This window comes from Musa acuminata, chromosome BXJ2-10 (genome assembly GCF_036884655.1).
Source record: "Musa acuminata AAA Group cultivar baxijiao chromosome BXJ2-10, Cavendish_Baxijiao_AAA, whole genome shotgun sequence".
In the NCBI taxonomy this organism is placed as follows: Eukaryota; Viridiplantae; Streptophyta; class Magnoliopsida; order Zingiberales; family Musaceae; genus Musa; species Musa acuminata.
The window spans coordinates 25,135,942-25,159,853 of NC_088347.1; the positions used below are offsets into that span (position 1 = coordinate 25,135,942).

Below are 23,912 nucleotides of genomic sequence, written 5' to 3' on the forward strand. Positions count from 1 at the left end.
CGCATGAATCATGTATAGTACACAACGTCATCTGTTTCTCGATATGTCACAGACTCATCCATATTTCTCGTAATTTTGAGTTTCTGAAGGAATCCAAAGAATCAAGAGATTTCATGGTTTAATTTTATCGTATTATACCATCCAATCGCTGCAAATTTGATGGGACAGTAAAACTGATGACGTTGTGTGCATCTGTAAGTAATAAAACGTAGTCAATGGAGGCCCAGCTTTACGTGAAACCTTGCGAATCACAGAGATTGCAACCTTGGAAATGAACCCTAAGAACACTCTCCTGCTCTGAGACTTCAGTTAATTATCTCTCTCTCTCTCTCTCTCTCTCTCTCTCTCTCTCTCTCTCTCTCTCTCTCTCTCCTACAATAACCTGAGGTTGGTAGTCCACAATGATCTCGGTTGTTTTGGATACAAATTTTGCTGTTTCTATCTTGACCCCATGTTGACACCAATCGATCCAACCCCACTTCTGCCTGAGCCATTTTGCTTTGGTAACACTCCCATTTTAGTTACTGTCCTCATCTGTCAACAGCACCAAGGGAGTTTTATATACATGGAGTAGCCCAAGCTTAACTACTAAAGTACAGTTTGTACTCAAGCTTTAAACAGACACCATTAATCCCCCACTAGAAGCTGGATTGCCTTTTAGAAAGGTTGCAATTTGAAAGACAAAGAAGTCCTCAACTTATCTGATCACTATCTTTTTCTTGCGCTTCCGTTGGTTGCAAACTCGGTCCTTGTCCGAGTCATAAGATATGGCATAAAGGATTTCAAGGTGGTATTATGGAACGAGAAGTAGTACGAAAAGGACAACCTAACATTATAGCACCATAGCCTTTGAGGGACACAGCAAGCAGCTTTTTTAGGAAATAGCACTATTGTAAACACGCCGACTGGCAGCTCGGGAACCCCCAAAATGATGAGGACTTGATGGCACAGAGGACTGGGCAGGGCCTCAAGATTGTCACTTCTAATGGGTTGAAGTGATTGATTTAGAGAACTAAGTAGGTGACATGGGAAGAAGGAAAGAAGAATTCTTCTCATGCGAGTTAGCAAATATGCTTAAGATTTTGAGCCAACACTGTCCTCGAAAAATAGCCCACCTGCATTCGACTCCTGTGCTGAAATTATTTGGTTCTCCCAAGTACTTTCCATTTTGTGTAAATTTTGTTTGAAATAAGAACTCTTGTAATGATTATAACGACTGTGGTAATGATTTTAGGATGATGTTATGTGGGAAGAACAGCCATTCTCACTGTTCATCAAATATATATATACACATGAAATTTGACATGTTGCTTGATTTTGATAGTCACAAAATAACAATGATTTGATTTGGTTTTTTTCCGTTTGGGGGTTATGATAAGTTATGGTAGTATGTTAAAGGGGGAAAAAAAGATAAAAGTGGGAGGAGATCTCATACGCAAATAGTATATATATCTCAGTTTGCTAAGAAGTAACTTGAACCTGAGTGATATATCAGTAGCATTTCTGAGAAACTTTCTACTGTGGAAATTTGCAGGATAACTTTGAATAGTATTGACACAAGCCATATCCTGCCAAATAAATGGCTGATTACCAGACCAGTCTCTCTTTCATTAATTTCTAGCCTACAACAAAAACCATATATATATATATATATATATATATCACTTCTGACTGAGGGAAGTGACTGTTCAATGATATATCACATCACATTGATCAAAGCCTGGAAAAGATCACAACGGCGACTGAAGAGGGAAAATAAAAAGGATCTCCATGGTGCTAAAGCTTCGGCATGCGATGCGCTCTCACTCCATCGGTCGTTCGTCCTCTCAGGCAACGCTATTGAGTCCCATACATCCTGACCATAACTTCTTTAACGATCTCTTCTGCAAACAGGAAAAGGAATTGGCCGAGTTTGTCAGATACATACACTGGCACGGAAGAAGAAGAAATCTGTGTAGGAAAGGGAGCAAACAGGAGTGAGAGATACCCTCTTGGGCTTCTGGTAGAGGAGCTCAGGTGGGATCTTGTACAAGTCCTCGTCCACGGCCTTGGGAGCTCTATGCCTCCTCGGGGTGGCTTGGATCCTCAGGTCGCTGATTACCTTCACTTGCTTCCTCTGCTGCCCTTTACCGTAGTGCTTCTCTCCCCCTATATCACCAGTCTTTTTCACCTAAAACCAAATTTTGATCAATGACACAAGTCAAGGCATGAGATACATGTAGTTGGAAAGAGTATGGAGTCTGAGATCAATGATAACCTTTCTATGGTGGTTAAGATAAGCCGGTCTCACTTGGGCTGACACGTTAAAGAGATCGTCATCTTCACCAAAAAAACGGCCTCGGATCAACCCAGCCTGCACTGCTGACTCGAAGTAGCGGGTGATGGGAAGCTCGTCGCAGTAATCCCAGTACCCAAATGCTGGAACCTGGTGCCTCTTCATCATGCCCTGTGACCAAAGGTAAGCACAAACATCAGCTGCTAAAGCCACACTTCATACTCCAACGAGAAAAATAACCAAAGCTCGTGGCCATGTTTACATACCTCCATCGTCGTATATGTATACGAAGAAGCCAATCTGTGTGAAGTGACCAAGCAATCGTTGAAGCGTTGGTGGTTAATATATAGGAGACCCCAAGGGAGCAGTAGTAGCAGCAGCAGTAGCGGGGGGTAAGGTGAAGTCTCAATCACAAGGACAAGGGAAGGAAGTGCTTTGGCCTTCTTTATCAGGCATGGCCTGCCCTCAGCTTAGGAAGCTTACTCATTGCCACTCAAAGACCCCATTCTTTTCCTCTCCCACCAAGTCTCTGGCTTTTTGGCTCTTGTCCCAAAGCCAACAGTAGTGATTCTTTTGCCCCCCGCCATGCCTGGATACACGAGTCCTCAAAGGATTAGGCCTTTGACGTTTTGGCCTCGAAAGCTGGGGTCAGGAGGGGGCCGCCGTTTAAGATTCTTTTACCTCGGTTGCCATGCGCAGTCATGTGAAACCCTTATCTGCTCTGCCACTGACTCGCAGCATGCGTAATGTATGGAGACCAACCAGCAAAGGATGGTTTTATTGATTGTTAACCAGACTGATGAACGGCTTCCTTTCTCTTTCGAAAAGTTGTGTGTTGGGAAGCAGGAACGAGAGCCTCCGGTTTTTGTGGATTCAGCGATTGGATGAATGAGATGGGAAATGTTTTGGCAAGGAAAAGAAAGGTTCTAATGGCTCGTACTGAGTTACAATCTACGAAACCGACAAGGACATGGAATGAGGCCTTTCAATTATGACATCTTGTTGGGGTACGCATGGCGATGGTTAGTCATAGACAGCCTTTTCCGTTAGCTTTCCACTGTAACTTCACTCCGCTCTCTTCACATATTTTATTAGCACCCTCATAATTCCGCACTAATTGCGCAGGCTTCGTAGCAAATGCGACGGTTGAGTGCGTTCCAGAGGAACGCACTCGGCCTGTCAAGGGTTTATAGCTACGTACTACGCAACATGGGAAAAGATATTACGTAGCTACGTAAGCATATCCTCGAAGCATACTTAAAAGCGTTTTAGGATTTAACAGAAACACTTCTGTTTTGCAAGAGGAACAAAGCTGTTGATGTTGGCTGACAGAGAGAAAAGATGGAGTAGTAGAAACGACCAAAGCTTGCATCTGCATTCAGCGAGTACGGATGTACTAATCATGATTGTGATTGGTGAAGAGTCTGCGGCATTGCATCGGAAAGGAAGGAAGAGGAGCACGCTGCATTAGAAAGCGCCCAAAGCAGGGTCATAATTGTGATTGGTCAATGCAAAGCCAGCACGAGAAGAAGACATGCGAATCAATGCCACATGTCAATCAATGCGAAAACTTTTAGTTGTTATGTATCGGGCAAATAGTGTTCGCACTTTGGGGAACAAAGGTCCGGCGACGGTCAAATCACGGTGTTGACTCATAGCGGTCATTTTTCTGTGCTGCCTTTTCATTAAAACATTTGTCAATTCGATTAAAATAATAGTTTGATCATATAAGACTCGAATAAATGTAATATATCCTTTTGCTGAAATGAAGATTTTGATTACTCGATGCATATTAATAAATGTATGTTTCGGTTTTTTTACATATTAATATATATAATATAATTCCACGATGGCTGCTCGAGGAATGTTGGTTAGTTATGTTATATATAAACTGACACAGAATGATGGGCCACGTAATGACCATGGATGGATCGGCCCGCCCAAGTCGATCGTGGTTTGGTAAGCCGAAGTTTGACCTACTTTGTCTGCGTTGAAGTCAACAGGGCCTGCCTCTTTGGTGGGGTCGCATCCGCCCATCCAATGCGACGTCTCACCTGCGCTGCATGCATCACATCACAGCAAGGGGAGTCGCCTACTCCTCTTAAACCTCCCATTGCACCACGCAGATCTTACCGTCTCTTTCGGCGTCGCAACGCTCCAACGTCCCAAAGTTCCAACTTTATTATGGGCCTCACAGGCACTATCATTTCCGACTTCTCCATCGCAAACTGACGAAGAACATGAAAACAGTTATCCCCAGTCCTCCGATATTTCTCGCGGAAGAACATGAAACACGAAAATGAAGGGAAATATCGAAGTAATGAGTTCATAGGCTACGAAGTTGATTTCAATTGGAAGATATTTTCATAGCGCAAGCAGGGGAAGAAACAAGAGAAAAAATCAAATCGAGGAAATGAGATATTTTCCTCAAGAAAAAGAAAAGAAGGAATGAAATCAGAGGAACGTGTTGTTGTAAGATATTTTCCAGTGCAAACAAAATAACACATCTATATCTATCTAGCCATGGTTGTCGAGTGGTATAGATCGAACTAAGTGATCCATGTGGTTGCCGCTGCGTGATCCTAAAGGAAGTTCTTATCTTGCCAAGGCTACGTTCTGACACCCTACTGCAGTTGCATGGTCATGGCTGCTCCGGCTGCTCCGTCCACTTTGTATCCAACTCCTCGGTGCAATTCCAGTGGAAATATCGTTCCATTTCCGGCGAATCCATTCAAGAGGTCAGCCACGCTGCTCGACCGCCCATTCCGACAAGCTCTGAGACTCGCGGCCACCGTGCCGCAGGCGGTCAGCGGCACCGACCAGCAGACGAACGTCCTCAGCGCAAACGAGGAAGGAGACACAATCCGGAGGCTACAGAATGGGTCTGACGTGCGCGGGGTTGCTCTAGAGGGAGAGAAGGGCCGCAGCGTCGACCTTACGCCCCAGGCGGTGGAGGCGATCGCCGAGAGCTTCGGAGAGTGGGTCATGGAGAGCCTGGGGAGGGAAAGTGAGCAGGAGATGGCGAAGGTGCGGGTGTCCTTCGGGCGAGACCCACGTCTATCCGGGCCGGCGCTGAGCACGGCGGTGTTGGCCGGGCTATCGAGAGCCGGCTGCCTCGTCTTCGACATGGGTCTCGCCACCACCCCAGCATGCTTCATGAGCACCGTCCTGCCGCAGTTCGCCTACGACGCGTCGATCATGGTAAGATCTGCACTTGCCGAAGGAGCAGCATGCATATGACGATGCTAAAAACCGATGAACCCAGATGACGGCGTCGCACCTACCGTACACCCGCAACGGGCTCAAGTTCTTCACCAGGAGAGGGGGGTTAAACGCTAGCGAAGTGGAGGACATATGCGACCGAGCTGCCCGGAAACATACGACGAGAAGGATGGGGCTTGGGTACACTGGCAGCGTGCCATCGCTGACGAGGAACAACGTGGACTTCATGAGTGCGTACGCCGAGCACCTTCGCACCATTATCAAAGAGAGAATAAACCATCCCCACCATTACGACACTCCCCTCGAAGGATTCAAGGTACGCGCACAGCACATTTCATGGCACGTAATGTGGATACTAAGATTACGGTATCAGCAAACGAACGACCTGAGTCCATGTCGTATAAACTGTTCCTGCAGGTGGTAGTGAACGCCGGAAATGGTTCCGGGGGTTTCTTCACCTGGAACGTGTTGGACAAGCTGGGAGCCGATACCTTCGGCAGCCTCCACTTGGAGCCCGACGGGATGTTCCCCAACCACATCCCCAACCCGGAGGACCGCACCGCCATGTCGCTCACCAGAGCGGCCGTCCTCGAGCAACAGGCCGACCTCGGCATCGTCTTCGACACCGACGTCGACCGGAGCGGCGTCGTCGACAGCACCGGCGCCGCCATCAACGGCGATCGGCTGATCGCGCTGATGGCTGCCATCGTGCTGAGGGAGCATCCGGGGACGACGGTCGTGACCGACGCGAGGACCAGCGTGGCCCTCACGGAGTTCATCGCCGCCCGTGGCGGACACCACTGCCTGTACCGCGTGGGGTATCGGAACGTGATCGACAAGGGTATTCAGCTCAACCGGGACGGCGTAGAGACGCATCTGATGATGGAGACCACAGGGCACGGCGCACTCAAAGAGAACCATTTTCTTGATGATGGTAAAACCGCCCCGCATCACTCTTCTTCGTCTTTTGCTTATTACGTATTCGGCAGTACACTGAGACGAGGAATAGCGATCTCTAAACGTGGTCATAGGGAGAATTAAGAATCCTTCTTCACCTGCTTCATGATCTCTGCCTATAGGTGCATACATGGTCGTAAAGATCATCATCGAGATGGTACGCATGAAACTGATGGGCTCCAGAGAGGGGATCGGAAGTCTCATTAAGGAACTCAAGGATCCACTGGAGTCGGTGGAACTGAGGATGAACATCCTGACCCAGCCGAAGCACGCCAAACAGAAGGGCGCTGAGGTTGTGGAGACACTAAAACAAAACATCGAGGTGAAACTCTTATCCCCCTCCTCTGCTTGTTTGGCATGGTTAGTGTTGACCAGTTGCAGTGAAGTTGGACTTTGTGTTGGTATCCTTCACTCAAGCCTGTTCTAACCAAAAAATTATCTCTCTCGATCCTGACGCAACATCTTGCATCTTTGACTTGTTGAGATCTTGGTAGAAAACGTAATCTGGTCTCTCGTTCGATGTGCATCGATTGCTCTGTTCAAAGCGTGCAACTCAATGGGCTAATTGTGGAACGCAGGAAGGGCGACTCCGAGGATGGCATCTCGACGCTTGCGGCGACTGCTGGGTGAGTGATGGTTGCCTTGTTGACTCAAATGACACACCAGTTGACATCGATGCTCATATGTACAGGTATAGGAAGAGCTTGCTTGTCCTGCATTTTATTTATTCTGATATACTATGCACATACATACCTCTCCAAGAAGACATCCTTCTGTGTTCGCCTGATATCGTCTTAAGAAGACATGCCTCATATATCGTGAGCAAGCATAGAGCTGATTTGTGTGGGAAAATAATTGAACAATCATCGTTGACTATTTTGAATGAACAATGTTGACCGACAGAGCCAGAGTCTCGGATGAAGTCCACGGGCAACATGGTTGGATCCAAATCCGCCAGAGTGTTCATAACCCAAACATTGCAATTAATATGCAATCCTCTATGGTGGGTGGCTGCCAAGCAATCACAACCACCCTTAGAGATGAGTATGTTAAATGATTTTGTAATATCGTATTCTTCTTTATTTTATGAAATACTTGATATCATCAGATGCATTTACAGGTTTTTACTAGCAAGTGGTTTGGAAGAGTTTGTCGACATAAGCCAAGTCGACGCATACGCCAGAAGTGGATCTTTGGGCTGATTTGATGTAGAGATGCTGATGAAAAAGCTCCATGTACAACATAATTGTATTAGATTGACGTTCATACTCTTCAAAATTCTTGTAATGATAGTAAGAAATTTAAGATTATTTTAAGTAGTAGTAATAATTATCTGTGGTTGAATCCCACGAATATTAAATATTTATGCAGCCTTTGCAATGCAAAGTTGTTGAACAGCTGTGCTCACTGAAGTGAACTAAGCACCGTTGACTTTTATTAAAGTCGTACTGACTCGACAAACTAATGTTTGACCAATTATTGCTCCAAACCATCAGTGACTCACAGCAACGGACTTGTTTCGTTCGGCTTCACCCATCCATCCACTATATCTTCATGACATGACAGGGCAGCGCGAACCAGACGCTGCAGGCGCTCCTTTCACAAAGCTCGCAAGGAAGTCTCCACGCTCGAAGAAGAACTCCACCTTCTCGACCTTCATTTCATCATCCACCTATCGAACATTCACATCACAATTGACATCAGAGAGAGAGAGAGAGAGAGAGAGAGAGAGAGGATTACGTGATAGATGCCGATCCCAAAGAACTCGACCAATTCTCCGGTGGGAGGGTGCCCCTGGAATGGGCCGTCCATATAGCTCCAGTGCCGGAACTTGAATGCGATCGTCGGCGGGCCACTGTACGCCTGGAGTATCTCCAAGGCGAAACCACGGGGAAACGTCGTGGTGAAGGCCTCGTGCGACGAGTCCATCGTCTCCGCCTCTGGGTCGTAGATCCGTAGTTCTTTAGGCAGGTTGGTCTGCAAGAAGGCGTTGTAGCCTCCTCCCATCTCCCGTAATTCCTGCAAGCTAATTCCTCTTCTTCCTGTTTCCCAAGTAATATATATGGCATTCATAAGATAATACCTCATCAGAACTATATGTAGGCCTCGTGTGGATCAAATTTGATCCACTTCAGCCGCAGCATGGGGTTGGTAAAGTGAATCACCATTCACGCTGAATCGAAACTTCTCTCGGTTGACAGACTTGAAGTCCTCTGGCCTTATCTTGTGCTGCAACTCCATTTCGAGTGACTTCACTATGCGCTGAACCTTCTCTTCCAGCGATCCCACGGGCCACTCCTGTCATAACTAGAGGTGAGACACGAAGGGCGGAGCAGGAGGAGGAGGTGATAGCTTTACCTGAGTTCGGCCCTCCTCAAAAAGCTTGTTGACGAGATCATAGTCCGGAGGAGCTCCGAACCTCCACTGGGTGTTCCTTTCGCCCTCTCCATGCATGAAAGAGCGGTACTTGTCTCCTCCAGCTGAGATGGCCATGTCACCTACTCCGTGCGTGGGAGATGGCCTGACCATCAACTGACATTTATAGTGACGATTCAAGGCTAGATCGGTGGACAAGACATGTTCGGTGGTTGGATTGATTACCCAAGCCAAAATAGATCCAAAATTCCAATCGTCATAGTAAGAACATTTGAGCTTTGCACTTCCATCTAAATCAATGATGAAGTTTATAAATTGGTAGTGGTGGGTGGGTTTGAACATTCAAACTTTTCCATGATCCTTTAACCATGGAATCCTAAGATTAATAAACCCAATAGCATGACATACAAGTTGTTGACTTGTTCTATGAGATTATCCGTAAGAGTATTCAAATGGAAGATTCATAACATGATCACCCAACCATTCGTCGCTCTATTCTACGATCCATAAATATTCAATTGGTATGATGGAACATGATGAATTCATCCGTTGTCTTTAGCCATTCAGAATATTTAGTCGAATCAGACAAACAACTCTTTGGGCTACTATAAACTATGAGCGGCCATCACTTTCATCTGAAATCATACCAGCCGACTCGATAACAAATTAAAAGATTTTAGGGGTCCAAATTATAGACTTAGACAGTTTAATTGAAACCTAACAGAAATTTTTTGTGATAGATAAATTATCAATGATGTCGAAATCAATCCGACTCGATTCAGATCCGTGTAAAAGAGGTCTTTTTGACGAAAAAGAAGATTCGAACACTAGCTAAGATGGACTTAGATCGGATATATTTCCTGACGTGTTCTCTTCAATGCATAAATCAATAGTCGACAATGATAAAGTAAATTTAATAAACAATAATTGATATTAATTATCATTATAATAATAATATTTTATAATGAGTAAATAAAGAGAAATATTTCATTAAATGCTCCTCCCTTATTATTTTTGGACCGGATAGAATGTTTCCTAATTGTTATACGATCTATATTTGGATTAGTATTTGTCCTAAATTTGATCGGATTATGTATAATTATATATGTATCGAATCGAGATGGATAGATAATAAATTTTAATTTAATTTCTATGTTGGTATTTCAAAAGTAGATCTCGCTTTGCTACGTAAAAAGATGGTAACATATATCCACCTCAACTCTTTCACAATAGCATTATTACCACCTTGTATACACTATGATATATATTTTCATGGTATCGAGCTTATTACGATAAGAAAATCAAGTTATTATTATCTTTAAAAATATATTAAATATCATTTTCTTACTATAGATATAGCTTGTATCATAAGTCATGATTTAGATTATCGACCATCACAATAAGTTAAGATTCACGATTTATTTTTGGGAGTCCTCAACTTATATCTTGATTTCCTTAGTATACTCCTCGTAATCATCTCGTATAACAAATCCATATTGATATTGAGGATAAAAAAAAGGAAAAAGATAGAAGAGACCAATGGATCCATCCGACAAAGGAATTAGTCGAAATTTTTTTTCCTTTCTTCTATAAGAAATTTCTATCCCTTCTCTTTCGAGCAAGAACAATACATACATCAAATGTAAAAACTTGAATTTTCTTAGTCGCGATCAATGCCTATACATCAACATAACTTCTTTAATATTATAACTATGTAGGTAAGACCATTATCAATTTATCTCAAGTTGCCTTAAAAAAAGATAATACAATCGGATATAAAATAAACACGAATGCCAAAAAGTTCATAACCCCTCCCAATGTCGTGTCGTGTGAGACAAGCGCTTAACCCGCGATTCCATCTTGAGCTTTGGGAAAATACCTCGTCAATCTCAAGGCTGTGGCTGATTAATTAATATATATTCGCACTATGGACAAGTGTTTGTTTTTGGTCAATCGAGCGTAACATTATCGTAGTCAATATATCTTTTTTAATCGCTTAATTCTCAATATTATAATTGTGAAGTAATTGATAGTTGACTGAAGGCTGTACGACCAAAGCATTCACCAATCGTGGCACCCATCTTTCTCCAACTTGCCAACTCCTCTAAGGCCTTTTAATATATATATATATATATATATATATATATCATTCAACTTGGTTATAATTAATATATATTAGGTAAGACATAAAACTTAGATTTATAGATTATGGGTTAAGCCCGATTATTTATAACCCGACTTTTTGAATCACTAATCACATAAAAATATTATCATGACTCACATCTCGTTTGATGAATTAACTAATCTATCAATTTCGTTTGTCTACGTGTAAAGCATCATAACAAGTCTTTCACTCTATTCACGAATAGTCTTTTACTACTTGAGCTCATTCGTTATACTCAAATACTATGTTGATTTTAATATCAAATGTCACGACCCGAGCCTAATAGGTTAATTAACCTATCAATTTCGTTTAACCCAAACTAAATAAGATATTTAAATTTAAGTTAATAGTAGTACAATTCCTCGAATCCTTATAAGTAAATTTTAATCTTATATCCCTCTTATTTGACACATAATGAAACTAATATCGTGTTTCTAATCAGAGTTTAAAGAACCATCACATTAGTTCATTTGATGCGAACCTCGGATGATAATTCAAAGAACTTATACCAAATATGCATATCGAAGAGGCAACAAAGGCCGGACTTAGTCCACCCCCTGCGGTTACTAGAGAACAATAAAGGAAAAGGCCTTGTGACATCGTACACAAATTAGCATGTAGAGAATGATTCGATCTTTGTTTCATGTTAATTCACGTTATCCCAAACATGCCTCCGATTAAGTTAAACTTGTCAGAGTTTTCCAATCATCATGATGCATTCTTTGACAATCGTGCCATGTTTCGGAATTCAACTTCACTTCGTGGTCTGATACACACGATTCTTTGACAATCGTGTTCATCTAGAGATATGCGGAACTCGTATACTATCGAAGCCAAACTCACTATTCCTCGGTATAACGTTGCATGCAATTTCTGCTATGTGTACATACGTATACACATTTTATGTACGGAGGAAGCGTGTATATGCTATTCGTAATTTTCGTATGATGGTAATGGTGATGGCCGACGGGATGAGTCGAGAAGTTAATGAAACGAGAACCAAACGCCATGTTCAGATCTCGTCCACCTACGTAACACTCACTGTAAGCAGAGCAAAGTTGAGGACGCTAATGCAGACTGCGGATTCATTTGCACCAGAGACGGAATCACATTCTTCAGAACTACTTGACTAAAAATAAAATGGTTCTCTTCTCGAGTCATTGAGCGTACGTGCATGCATGTGATGACAGAACACACACACGCTCCTAAAGCTGTTTGACTATTGGTGTCTAGCTTGCACTCGAAACCCTTCAAAGCCACTCTCCCGCCTTTACTTTCCATCTTCTCTATACCTTTTGCACTGCAACTCAACCAGCCATGGAGATCCGATCATCGCTTATAAATCCCTGCGTCGTTGTTCGAAGCCCCAGTTTCCTTCTCAACCCTAACTTTCCACTCTGCAGCGCCCAGCCACTGGTCAACATTCCTTACCATCCTGCCATGGGGCAAGCTGCCGTCCTCCTCATGGCAATAGCCATAGCTTTAGCTCTCAGTCCGACAGCCACGGGAGACATCGGGGGAGGTCGGAGAAGCCGATTTCTGGCCGTGACGGCACCCAAGAACAAGAAGTGCAGCATCGATCCTATGGTCTGCTACGGCGCCGGGAGCCCCGGGCGGCGCTGCTGCGGTGACCAGTGCGTCGACACTGACAGCGATCCCTTCAACTGCGGCAAGTGCGGCAAGATGTGCAAGTTCACGCGGGCTTGCTGCGGTGGGAAGTGCGTGAGGTTGGCGTTCGATAAGAAGAACTGTGGGAGCTGCTTCAACCGGTGCAAGAAGACCTGCATGTATGGCTTGTGTGACTACGCCTAGACGAAGGATTCCAGGCGAATCAAAGCCTTCCTGCATTTGCTTGAATACCAATAAATGCGTCAATGCAATTGGCCTTTTTTGTTGAGGTCCATATCATTAAACTGAAGGGTCATTAATATACATGTATTATTACCACATACTGATGCTATATATATATATAATATTACTTGTTTTTTTAATGGAAATATGCTGCAAATATGCCATGGCTTGAATAAAATTTTACATTGCAATGCATGCATCATCATGAGATGTTCAATTAATCGACCACAATTCCTATGGAAATAAACCCTCTTTTTTGCTACAATCAATATTCTATTACATGTTGAAGCCGATCGAAACGAAGTGACTGCAAAAACAACTAAATAAACCGAGAACTATATATGGGTAAAGTCGACGAGGTGGCGTAAAGAAGGGATGAAGAGATCAAGTGCTCTGTCATGAATCAATATCATATCATGAGGATTCGGATCTTCTGCATTAACTGTTGGTAAGGTAGAGTTCATCATCGGCAATCACTCATGTGGCTTCTTCTCATTCACAGAAGAACAACGTGACTCGTATGCTTCCCAATCAGTCATGGACTTGTACGTTCTTGCAACCAAATGAACTAAACTCATGGCTACGTTGCTTTCCATCCGATGCTTCTTACGGTTGACCTCCATCCGTTCCCATATGGAAAACGAAACAACACTGGACGCTCGATCGGTGGGTGGACGCACGCCACCAGAGTCTTCAGCTTGACGAAGAAAATTGTGGTGCGATGGATGGCAGTGGGAATCGATGGCACCGAGTGCATCCATAGCGTCACAAAAGCAATGCCCATGTGGTGCAACACGAGCATTGCTTCTCCTGCAGGTTCGCTTTCTTTCCCTCTCTCACATGCCCGGTGACGGCAAAGATGGCAGACATCGAAAGCCACGGCGAAAGAAACAGATGTGTTGCTTGTTATGTTAGCAAGCAGCCGAGTCCTACATCTGTTCTGCGAGTAGTTGCAGCATTTATTCGATGCCGTCTTTGCAATTGAATGTGGCATGTAATGTAAGTCGGGAATAGACTTCGCCGTGGACTTTAGGCAATGTTGACTCGCACAATACCTCAAATAATGAACGATATATGGAAACTTATTATAATAAATTATATTTATATAATTAAATCAATTAATAGAGCCTTGACTAATAATTAACTTATGATTTATCAGGAATCTAACAATAATGAGCGTGAGTCAAATTGATCGGAGTAACATAAATCAAAATGATTATCAATTCAATTCAAAAGATTAATTTTTTATTGGGCTGTGGGTCATATACAATAAATGTAATCCGATTCTTACGATCTGCATCGATCATATCAAGAGATATGCTAAAATAAAATTGCTGCCAATTCGGGTTTATGTCATACATCTAAACTCAAAATCCCTTTGCATTCGGGGGGTTTTACGTATTATTCTCTTTCAGCTAAGATTTCCTTTGATAATAGCTAAAATTTCTTCCTTGTATAAATAGAAGCACATACTAATAATAATATATCAAATATAATAATAATAATAATAATAATATATCAAACACATGATATAATTATTATTATATCAAACATAATAATAATAATAATAATAATAATAATATCTTCTTCATTTTATTTGTCCCCAGCCCTATGATTTCACCTTTGAGGCTCAAAGCCCATCACGAGGCAAAGAGAAGTTGTTTTGAGTTTTACCTCTCTATTATGAACGAGTGTTTGCTTATTTTCTATCTTTCGGGCTGTGGACTGCGGTGGATATATGATTTACACTTCAACAATTTTTTTAAATTGTATGTGTGTATATGTGTTTTTTTTTTTACCTCAAAGAAAAAGAAAAAAGACTTCTAGAAATTCGAATGTTCTTTCGTAAAGGAATATTTTTCTAAAAAATATTCCTTTGCAATTGAATTATTATTTTTAATTATACGATAATTACTTTGAATTTCTTATATGGTGTGTAACACATCTCAAATGTTCTACTCCTGATGGGTTTTCTCTTTCGGTTTTCTTTTACTAATTTCATTTCGTTCGATGTCGGTGATCGCTTGATCATCTTGATCATCTAATGTGATACTAAGCCTAAGAAATCTTTTCTGTACTAAGATTATGTTTGAAAATATATTTGAAATGGACATTGAGAGTCAAATGCATATTTCAAATATGAATTAGTGTTTGATATATTTTTTTCAAGTTGCATCGAGACTGAATATTATACTGAATATTTCAACATTTACCTGATACTAATATAACTTTTCAAGTTTCAAAAGTATACTATGATTTTATCTAAAATTACAAGATTATCAAAAATGATTTCATAGGAAATCAATATGATCTTTATTTTATATGAAAAGAAAATTTATTTATTTGTTTTTAAAAATTATTTATATTTTATTTATATTATTATATTTTTTTATTTATCATATATTTGGGTCATTTATGAATTTTTTTACAATATTACATATATTCATTTATTTATTTTATAATTTTACTTAATAATTTAAAAAAAATATATATATATATATATATATATATGTTTTTAATATATAATTTTATAAAACAACACTTTTATCAATGTATACAACATACAGTTTTCATCTATCATTTAACCAAACAAACTTATTTCTCTAATTGCACATTAAAAAATTAATTATGTTTTGAAATGAAGCCTAAGACCACATAGTCCATTGGATGCCCAAATTAGATTCATGAATTGTGGATTTCAACTGTGTCCATCTATATTTACCTTTTATAGTTGATCCTCCTCTAATTATTTGTGATTAGGGAGATATTCCACATCAAATTTTACTAATATAGCACAATGTTTTCTTCTATCGATGGAACGTATTTATTGGTTGAGCTTATTATTTTGTGTCGAAACGAGATGAACATCTCTTATTAGACACAACAGATTGACTACATGATCATCTCTTAATCACTATAATATTTCCTTAGAGATTCTCACCCCCTTATCTTACATTGACAAGATGAATCTTGTCGATATGCATAACCATGGTCCAAAACTTCAGGTCCAAAGAGACTTGAGCTCGACCGAGGTTTGCTGCACCGACGAAGAATTGCCACAGAGATGCAAACATGGCAGAGGGAAAGATAGGGACTAACAGCAAAGAAGTCCACACTCTCTCGATGCGATGCATACTAATTCTCCGCTGGGATCCAATTTAAACTGGTGAACATGAAAGAGTTGACTCCTCCATGACTTCACCGACGATGACTGTGTGCCAGAAACGAAGAAAAAAGGGAGAGAGATTAGACATTGCTTGGCTTCCAAGAGTTTTATCTGTCCTCCACACTTTCTATGTCAAAGTGTCGGCACTACTTTTCCATCTATTCTTCTGATTCATGGATCGGTGTTCTTGTAGTAGCCTTTCGGGCAAAGAACTCGACATGTGACAGCCTAATTAAATCGAGATGGTCGATGATTTGATTAATGATTGAGACATATAAACATCCATCTGATATAAAATTTTAAGAATTATTTTATTTATATCACTAAGTATTTATTCTCATTAAATTAATTATAAACGTTTATTAATTTATATTAATCGCGATCAATTACTATTTTACATGAAACTTTCACTTCTCAGTTTGTGACTTACTTAGCATCAAAGAGATAATGTTACTCATCTTTATGTAGGTTGACATTCGAGACTTTTTTAGCTCCACCTAAATTTTTTGTGCATATTAATTTAAACTAAGTGAGATTGATCCAAACATCACTCCACATCTCTATATTTATTTTGACGTTATAAGAATGACTTGTATCAAAATAACATCATCTCGTCTACTCATCACTCGATGAACACTGTAAGCGAAGATGTTCTACCCCGACTTATAGCTACTTAACTCATGGTGGGCAACAACCTATATTCCTATTCCTAACTCTGGATTTAGAATATCTAGCATTGGTGATTCCTACGAAAGCTTTTCTAGCCTCACTCTTGAGTAAGTTCAAACGTTGATCGAGATGATGTAGTCTATCATCTCCTGATCCCTCATTTGGGTTAGTCTATGACAGCCTCGGCTTCTGAGCAATCGACAGCCCCTCCAACGCCTGTTGAGATGCCTCGATAAGCCGTCACCCATGACATCCAAGAACACCGGCAGCCAACGAATCACCTAGTGGAGATGGACGGAGTCCCCGCGGCCAACGCCCTGACGACTTCCATGGCTGATGAAGAGTATATAGCACAGTGCAACACTCGAAAGGATCTAAAAATGGTTGTTTGACTAATTCGTTCTGCATTAAGCATATCGATGACTATATGATTTAGTCATGGCTTCTTCAGAAACGATGGGATGATTAGCTAAACTGCGGCGTACAGCCCTCGTTCCTTTCTTTTCTCCGGTAGCTCCATTTATAGGAGATCATCATCGTCTCACCAGCCCGCCAGCCATTCCCTTGTGCATACCCACCCACCTCGGCCATGTGTTCCCCAAAAGGCATTTCCGACGACCGATTCGATCACCTCCTTAAGAGGCTTTCAGAGCCTCTACTGATTGTGACATGGATATCACGAGCATAGATAGTCATCTTTACACAACGTATGTTCACGGTATTACCATTCACGACGATCGTAATGATATCATGATACAAGCAGAAGAGGGAATCGAGAGCCAAACGTGCAGTTGTACACTGCATACCAACTTTGTCAGTAATCATTCTTATTCAGTGATCGGTGGCTTTTTGGCTCTGCAACTTCTCATCTCTTTCTGTACGATGCTCCCTCCTTGACCATGCTTAGTCGTAGGATATATAATTTTGCATCATGCATTTGATAGATGTCATCAAAAGTGTTTTGACTAAACCAAAATCACTGGTTTGACTAATAAACCAATATCCATCTCAATATTAAGTCCATCAAAACATCAGATGGACGACGAAGGGAAACCTCCAATACGGCGGGTGCTTGACATTGCCTTAATATTCGTGGTTCTATGATGAAGATGAGGGACATGAGTCGGGCACCCTATGCTTCGACAACACGTTACTTTTGGGCAGGCATAAGAGAGGAAAGAGGGGCGGGGGGGCGATGCCGTGGCGGGGCCTCTCGACCGTCAGATCCATTTCGGTGGCGGTGGATCCCTGTCGTTGAAAAGTAGGACAGCAAGGTGTTCCAAAGCCAAAGCTGGGATTGAATCGGGCACGCAGCTGGTTCTCCAGAATCCGACCCGTTATACGTTTGCTTCTCTGCTCGTATATATATCTACCTTCTTGTAATTGGCCCGACACCAATTCCTTCCAATTTTTTCGGTTTATACCTTTCTTCTTCTTCGTCTGTCTCCTTCCAATTGTCATCCCGATTGATACGATCTCTCTCGAAGCAGACTGTAACCCGTCCTCCTCTAGCGCATCTGATCTCATCTATCATGGCGGCCAACAAGTTCGCGACCGTCTTGCACCGGAACAGCCACAGGATGGCGGTGATACTGGTGTACGCCATCCTGGAATGGGCCCTCATCCTCTTCCTCCTGCTCAACGGTCTCTTCGGCTACCTCATCGCCCGGTTCGCTGCCTTCTTCGGCCTCAAGGCACCCTGTATCTTCTGCTCCCGAGTGGATCACCTCTTCGAGAAAGATGAGGGTCGGCGGAGACACGCCTACCGCGACCTCCTCTGCGACGAGCATGCCGCCGAGGTCACCAAGCTGGGCTACTGCGCCTACCATCGGAGGTTGGCGGAGGCCGGGGAGATGTGTGAGGACTGCTGCTTCTCGACCCGGCCCGTCGAGGCGGCTGTCCTGTCCTGGATGAAGCGGAGCGAGGAGGGGGAGAAGGATCTGAGGTGCTCCTGCTGCGACGTCGTCCTCGAGAGCGGGTTCTACTCGCCCTACCTCCTTTTCAAGCCTTCTTGGGGCGCCGTGGAGTATGACCACAAGGGGAACTTGGTGGATGAGGTTGCCGTCGTCGATCGCGAGCTTCTTAGAGAAGATGCCGTCTTTTGCCAAGAAAAGGTGGAAAGGGGTGGGTTGGTATCTCCAGATCAAGTTGATGGATTCCATGATGATCCTGATGATGATAAGGAGGAGGAGGAGGAGGAGGAGGATCATATTGAAGTAAAGATCAACGGAGAGGAGGCAACAGACGCTATCATTTCGAAGAGCGAGTTGGAAGAACTAGAAACCCTCATCGACTTCTCTGTTGCCTGTCCATTGGTGGAAGATGCTTCCTTGGAAGTTCTCACTCGGTATCTGGAGAACGTATACGATGAGGACAGGTTGATACCGGTGGAGCTGATCGACTCTGCGACTATGACAAAAAGTCATGCTGCGTGTGTATTTGGCAAACAAGATCAGATAGAGTTTCGGCATCTCCAAGGAGAAGAAGTTGGCAGGGACGAGAGCAAAGCGGTGGCTTTCACTGAAGAGAGGCCTAATTTCATCGAAAAGAATTCTTCTGGGAATGAAAAAGTGGAGGACGATGGTAGATCTTTTGATAAGGGGAGCATTACAGGGGTGGAAAAGGGATTGGTTTCTGCTACAGAGATGGCTGATATTGTTGAAGCGAATCCTTCAGGAAATGTTGAAGTGGAAAACAAAGCGATGGTTGTTGATGTTGGCTGCATTATGGAGGAGGAGAAGCTGTCGTCTTTGGTTGTGGGGAGTGCTGATGTTGTCAAAGAAAATTCCTCTGAGGATGTTGCAGTAGAACTACAAGCTGATGCTCTTGAATATACAGTATTTGTTACAGAGGAGGAAAATATGTTGGCTTCTGCCGAAGAGACTTCTTCTGAGATGAATGAAGCCCCACAATGCTCTATGGCTGATACTGTTGAAGATAATTCTTCTGAGATGGATGGAAGCCAACAAAATGCCATGATTCTTGATATAGGAATTACTCCAGCCGAGGGAGATGTATCATCTTTGTCTAATACGGAGAGGTGCGAGATCCTGGAGCAGAATTCTGTAGTCCTTCCTTCTTCAGAGAACATTGGTGAATGCTCATCTGATCACCAATTTGTTGCTCCTCTAGCAACACCAATCATAACATCCCCAGATGGTGGTGGTGTTCAAGTGGAATCATTGATGGGAGAGGAAGACCTTCCTGGAACTCAAGGTAAGATAATCTTTTAATTAAAAGGGAAATTTTAGTCAATTTTGTTGAGTTGGCATAATCAATATTATTTCATGTGCTCATTGATATAGCTATGTGCCTCTTAAGGATCATACATTTTATTGATGGTTACAGCTTATGAAGAAGACAATAAATTGATCGATGTGGAGACCAATTGTGAGATATCTATAGGGAGTGAGATATGTGATCAGGAACACATTGATCACGCACATCGTCATGAACCAATATTAATGTCAGAAAGCACACATGAGGAACCCTCGGAGAGCTATAATGACATTATTGATATAAACCGAGGTACCTGCTTCACATCATCCCTTATAACCATCCTCTGGACAATTTTTTCTTTCTTTTTGGTCGGTTACATATGATGCATTTGCTTTGTTCTTATGTCCTGATTAATGCTTTTCTTTGACAAAGAAATGCCAGCCGCCAAAAGCGAACCAATAGTGACTACTGCACAATGCCCGGACCATATAGCTGGATTTCAAGAGCATAATGAGATTGAAGAGGAGAGGCAACCTGAGACGCCAACTTCTTCTGATGGCATTAACAATTTACATAAGAGGTTCTTGTTTGGAAGGAGAGAATCAGGAACAGAGTCTCTAGATGGTAGTGTTGCTGGTGAGTTTGAAGGCTGCGAGACATTGACTGTAGATCAGCTTAAAGCTGCCCTTAAAGCAGAACGGAAGACCCTGAGTGCATTATATGCTGAGCTTGAGGAAGAGAGAAGTGCTGCTGCCATTGCTGCCAACCAAACAATGGCAATGATAACCAGGCTTCAAGAAGAGAAAGCTGCTATGCAGATGGAAGCATTGCAATATCAGCGGATGATGGAGGAACAGTCAGAGTATGACCAGGAAGCCTTGCAGCTCTTGAATGAGTTGATGACGAAAAGGGAGAAGGAGAAACAGGATTTAGAGAAGGAACTTGAAGTTTACAGAAAGAAGGTTCTACGTCACGAAGCCAAGGAGAGGAGACAAATGGCGCAGAACAAGGTCGATGGTAAGGGTGGAGCATCTTCCGCTTCATCAAGTGCTGAAGACAGTGACGACCTCTTGTTTGAGTTCCAACAAGGTGATGAGTTTACCTGCAGCCCTGATGAAAGTAATCAAAATACTCCTACTGATGCTGTGTTAAGTTCAGGGGCAGAGCAAGGCACTGAAAAGCATCTAATTACACTTAACGAATCATTGGCTGATTTTGAGGAAGAGAGACTCTCCATCCTCGAGCAACTAAGGGCATTGGAAAAGAAACTTCTTATATCGGACGATGAAGACCCCCAAAATTTAGATGCCGTGGGGAACATTTCAGATGCAAATGGTCATGTTTCAAATGGAAATTGTGAACCTCTGATTGATGATTTACATGATGATGTGAATGGTTCCTCAGAAGAACTAGAAGCTAACAGGAAGCTTCATAGTGAACAAAGAAACATTGTTAAAGGAAAGAGGCTTCTTCCTCTCTTTGATGCTATTGATAATGAAAATGAAGATGATGTATGCATCAAGGAAGAGGCAATAGATGCTTCCCCTGAAACAATTTTAAATGTTGCGGAAGAGCAGAAGCAGCTTGCAATTATAGAGGAGGTTGATAACATCTATGAGCGACTGCAAGCTCTTGAGGCAGACCGAGAGTTTCTCAAGCATTGTATCAGTTCCTTGAAGAAAGGTGACAAGGGAATACACCTTCTGCAAGAGATACTGGAACATCTTCATGATCTGAGAAGTGTGGAACTTCGAGCGAGGAACTCATGTGATTATTTTCCTTCATTCGCAGCATAGTATGCAGAAGAAATGAAGGTAAGTTGGTTCAACCGATCGTTTTGATTCTCGTATTCATGTATAGGCAACTACCGCATATCATCAAACTCCACTCATGATGTGCTACTCATTACAGTTATTAACTGCTCATGTCTTTTTTCTGCTTAGACTTCCGCATAGCATACCGGTCACAGTTTTAATCTTCTTTATCCTTAACAAAAGAAAAAAAAGAGTCTACAAAGAAGCATAAACCGAGAATCAACACACGCATACACACACACCCGAATGAAAGGAAAAGAACAAAGGAGATGTTTCACCTAGAAAGCATCTCCCTGTCTGATCCTAATATGTCGGGTTTCTTCTTTAGATAACGTTCAAACTGAATGGGATTTTGTTGACAGATGGAGGAGTGGATGGGTTGTCTGGAAATGCGGTTGCAACAATAACCATCGAACATGAGTAATGGATGAATGCGTTCTTCTTGCATGCAAATCGGTCACGCCAGTGGTGAAACTGAGCTCCTGGTTCTGTATCTTGTCGGTTGCTTTACAGCGTGCGGAAGCAGGCCATGGATGGAATCTGCTTTCCCAGGCCCGGCTTTTCATGAGGCTTTCTTTTCTTCTATTTCTTTCCTTTTCTATTTCTCCTTGTTCTGGGCTCATCACTTTTGCTGTGGGGGAGGCAAGGTGGCTGAGGCAGGGGAGGGTGGTGGGTGGTGTGGCAGCCACTCACCGTGATTGTGCCAGAAATCATGGCTTTCAATGCTGTACAAAGTCTTACGAAGAGAGTAGAGTGGATGGAGTTGCTCTTGTTCTTTTCACTTTTTTTTTCTTGTCCCCTAGAGAGAGAAAGTGGCAGTTGTATGATGATCTTTGAGCATGGGTTTGAATATAGTTAACAAAGTTCTTTCTATATGCTCGGTCATTACAGCATGATGTCTTCCATCCCTCGAGGACAGTTGTGGTCCAATGGATGCCCTGCACATCCATCCATTTTCAAACACAAAAGCTGGCATCAAGGAGCTCCACAACGTTGGCTAGTTGTTCCAATGAGAAGAAGACCAGCAGGATCTTTATACCTAAATCTCAAGCTGGGACACATCAGGGAGTAGGTAATGTAGTTGGGCTGTAGAATCATTGCCTTCGAAGGTGTGCACCAACAAAACCCCGACTCTGGACTTTGATCCCTTTTGCTTTAAGCATCAACAAAACCCCGACTCTTTGTAGTACACTTTAAGGTCACTTGACAACATTGTTCTGGTGTGGAGTTGATGTGTGTGTCAAGGCTGCGTCTCATCAACCTGTCGTAATAGTCTGCCTAAAGTGAGGGTTATGTTTTGCCCTTGTTCGTAGTAGTACGACGAGGAGCAGGTGTTTTCTTTGAGCTTGATGATGACCATGAGGCCAACATGTACTCGGTCTTCTTTCTCTGCAACATTTGTTTTCAGATCAGTAATATCTTATTGAAACACTGGCCAGAACGCCTGCAGAAAGTGGCCATCACGCTCCCGAGTGAGAGACCCATTTAATTTATTGACGAGAAATAAAAATTGAGTTTCTTCTACTTGCAGAAAACTTTTGGCAGATTACATTCCCAGCACACGTTATCCCTTCAGTATAAGCATACATGTTTCATTGGCAGCATCACGTCGAGTCAATCTCATCCGTCGACTTCCAAGGTGAACTTTGGGTTAAAGCATCGTGGGTCGGATTTCGGCCATGGGCTTTGAATCGGTAGATCATGGGAAATCCACGAACACCAAGGCCCAACTCAGCGTCAAGTCATGGTTAGATCATTCTCTGCCATTTCGGGAACTCCTCCGCATGCACCTGCCATTTCGGCGCCGCCACTGTCGAGAAAAATCATTCATGTAGCAAATTTCTCGCTTTGGGAAGAGATGTTTGAATGCACCCGTTCGTTGGGTAAACAGTGGCCTCATCACATGTGGACTCTGCTTCAGAGTAAGGCAGGATTTGTGGAACTTTTGTCTTGCAGATGTTTTGTTATGACAAATTGTTCGATATGTTTTCTTTTCCTTCATCGTAGACCTCGGCAAGCATGGTTTCGGGTCGGTTTCTCTTTCCTCGGAGAACACTATGTTTCAAGAGGCTTATCTGGAGGTAGAAGATGATGAAGTCTAGAGAAAACGCAATCCCAAGTGCACAAGAAGATGACGAAGTCGATGAACACCAAACTCCACATGGAACACAAAAGAATACCTTTTGCAGTCTCCAGAAG

At 42.6% G+C, this 23,912-nt stretch overlaps 5 protein-coding genes across 7 annotated transcripts; 3 read left to right on the forward strand and 2 right to left on the reverse strand.

Moving 5' to 3' along the window:
* Positions 1-1,521: 1,521 nt before the first annotated feature.
* On the reverse strand, positions 1,522-2,754 carry LOC135624956 (uncharacterized). Its single transcript, XM_065129114.1, has 4 exons — positions 2,542-2,754; positions 2,258-2,446; positions 1,988-2,170; positions 1,522-1,883 (listed from the first exon to the last, which is right to left on the reverse strand). The coding sequence occupies exons 1-4, from the start codon at positions 2,545-2,547 to the stop codon at positions 1,827-1,829; spliced, it is 435 nt and encodes a 144-aa protein (XP_064985186.1). The 5' UTR covers positions 2,548-2,754; the 3' UTR covers positions 1,522-1,826.
* Positions 2,755-4,747: 1,993 nt separating this feature from the next.
* LOC135624941 (uncharacterized) lies at positions 4,748-7,849 on the forward strand. 2 transcript variants are annotated; one of them, XM_065129079.1, is made up of 7 exons: positions 4,748-5,476; positions 5,541-5,813; positions 5,915-6,431; positions 6,577-6,776; positions 7,033-7,145; positions 7,358-7,498; positions 7,575-7,849. In XM_065129079.1, exons 1-7 carry the CDS (start codon positions 4,913-4,915, stop codon positions 7,654-7,656), a joined length of 1,890 nt encoding a protein of 629 aa, XP_064985151.1. In that variant the 5' UTR covers positions 4,748-4,912; the 3' UTR covers positions 7,657-7,849. The 2 variants fall into 2 exon arrangements, with proteins under 2 accessions (XP_064985151.1, XP_064985152.1); XM_065129080.1 differs by lacking the exons at positions 7,358-7,498; positions 7,575-7,849 and adding an exon at positions 7,146-7,275 and having other exon boundaries at positions 7,033-7,080.
* Positions 7,850-7,862: 13 nt separating this feature from the next.
* Positions 7,863-9,038, reverse strand: PR1-1 (pathogen-related protein). 2 transcript variants are annotated; one of them, XM_009422841.3, is made up of 4 exons: positions 8,813-9,038; positions 8,620-8,752; positions 8,195-8,496; positions 7,863-8,108 (listed from the first exon to the last, which is right to left on the reverse strand). In XM_009422841.3, exons 1-4 carry the CDS (start codon positions 8,981-8,983, stop codon positions 8,007-8,009), a joined length of 708 nt encoding a protein of 235 aa, XP_009421116.3. In that variant the 5' UTR covers positions 8,984-9,038; the 3' UTR covers positions 7,863-8,006. The 2 variants fall into 2 exon arrangements, with proteins under 2 accessions (XP_009421116.3, XP_009421115.3); XM_009422840.3 differs by having other exon boundaries at positions 7,863-8,126; positions 8,813-9,026.
* Positions 9,039-12,311: 3,273 nt separating this feature from the next.
* On the forward strand, positions 12,312-12,806 carry LOC135625710 (stigma-specific STIG1-like protein 3). Its single transcript, XM_065130798.1, has one exon. It carries the CDS (start codon positions 12,312-12,314, stop codon positions 12,804-12,806), a length of 495 nt encoding a protein of 164 aa, XP_064986870.1.
* A 5,272-nt stretch (positions 12,807-18,078) lies between these two features.
* LOC135624628 (myosin-binding protein 2-like) lies at positions 18,079-22,586 on the forward strand. The gene is made up of 4 exons (XM_065128451.1): positions 18,079-19,896; positions 20,029-20,208; positions 20,332-21,713; positions 22,076-22,586. The coding sequence occupies exons 1-3, from the start codon at positions 18,213-18,215 to the stop codon at positions 21,693-21,695; spliced, it is 3,228 nt and encodes a 1,075-aa protein (XP_064984523.1). The 5' UTR covers positions 18,079-18,212; the 3' UTR covers positions 21,696-21,713; positions 22,076-22,586.
* The last annotated feature ends 1,326 nt before the right edge of the window (positions 22,587-23,912 follow it).

Bases quoted from the DNA above. Each gene is read 5' to 3' on its own strand.
- LOC135624956 (XM_065129114.1), bottom strand. The intron at 2,171-2,257 runs GTTATCATTGAT...ATTTGGTTTTAG, and splicing joins ATCTTAACCACCATAGAAAG to GTGAAAAAGACTGGTGATAT. The intron at 1,884-1,987 runs GTATCTCTCACT...TCCTGTTTGCAG, and splicing joins TCTACCAGAAGCCCAAGAGG to AAGAGATCGTTAAAGAAGTT.
- LOC135624941 (XM_065129079.1), top strand. From the start codon at position 4,913: ATGGTCATGGCTGCTCCGGCTGCTCCGTCCACTTTGTATCCAACTCCT. The intron at 5,814-5,914 runs GTACGCGCACAG...CTGTTCCTGCAG, and splicing joins CTCCCCTCGAAGGATTCAAG to GTGGTAGTGAACGCCGGAAA. The intron at 7,146-7,357 runs GTATAGGAAGAG...GTTGACCGACAG, and splicing joins ATCGATGCTCATATGTACAG to AGCCAGAGTCTCGGATGAAG.
- PR1-1 (XM_009422840.3), bottom strand. From the start codon at position 8,983: ATGGTCAGGCCATCTCCCACGCACGGAGTAGGTGACATGGCCATCTCA. The intron at 8,753-8,812 runs GTAAAGCTATCA...TAGTTATGACAG, and splicing joins TTGAGGAGGGCCGAACTCAG to GAGTGGCCCGTGGGATCGCT. The intron at 8,127-8,194 runs GTAATCCTCTCT...AATGTTCGATAG, and splicing joins TTGGGATCGGCATCTATCAC to GTGGATGATGAAATGAAGGT.
- LOC135625710 (XM_065130798.1), top strand. From the start codon at position 12,312: ATGGAGATCCGATCATCGCTTATAAATCCCTGCGTCGTTGTTCGAAGC.
- LOC135624628 (XM_065128451.1), top strand. From the start codon at position 18,213: ATGGCGGCCAACAAGTTCGCGACCGTCTTGCACCGGAACAGCCACAGG. The intron at 19,897-20,028 runs GTAAGATAATCT...TGATGGTTACAG, and splicing joins AGACCTTCCTGGAACTCAAG to CTTATGAAGAAGACAATAAA. The intron at 20,209-20,331 runs GTACCTGCTTCA...TCTTTGACAAAG, and splicing joins CATTATTGATATAAACCGAG to AAATGCCAGCCGCCAAAAGC.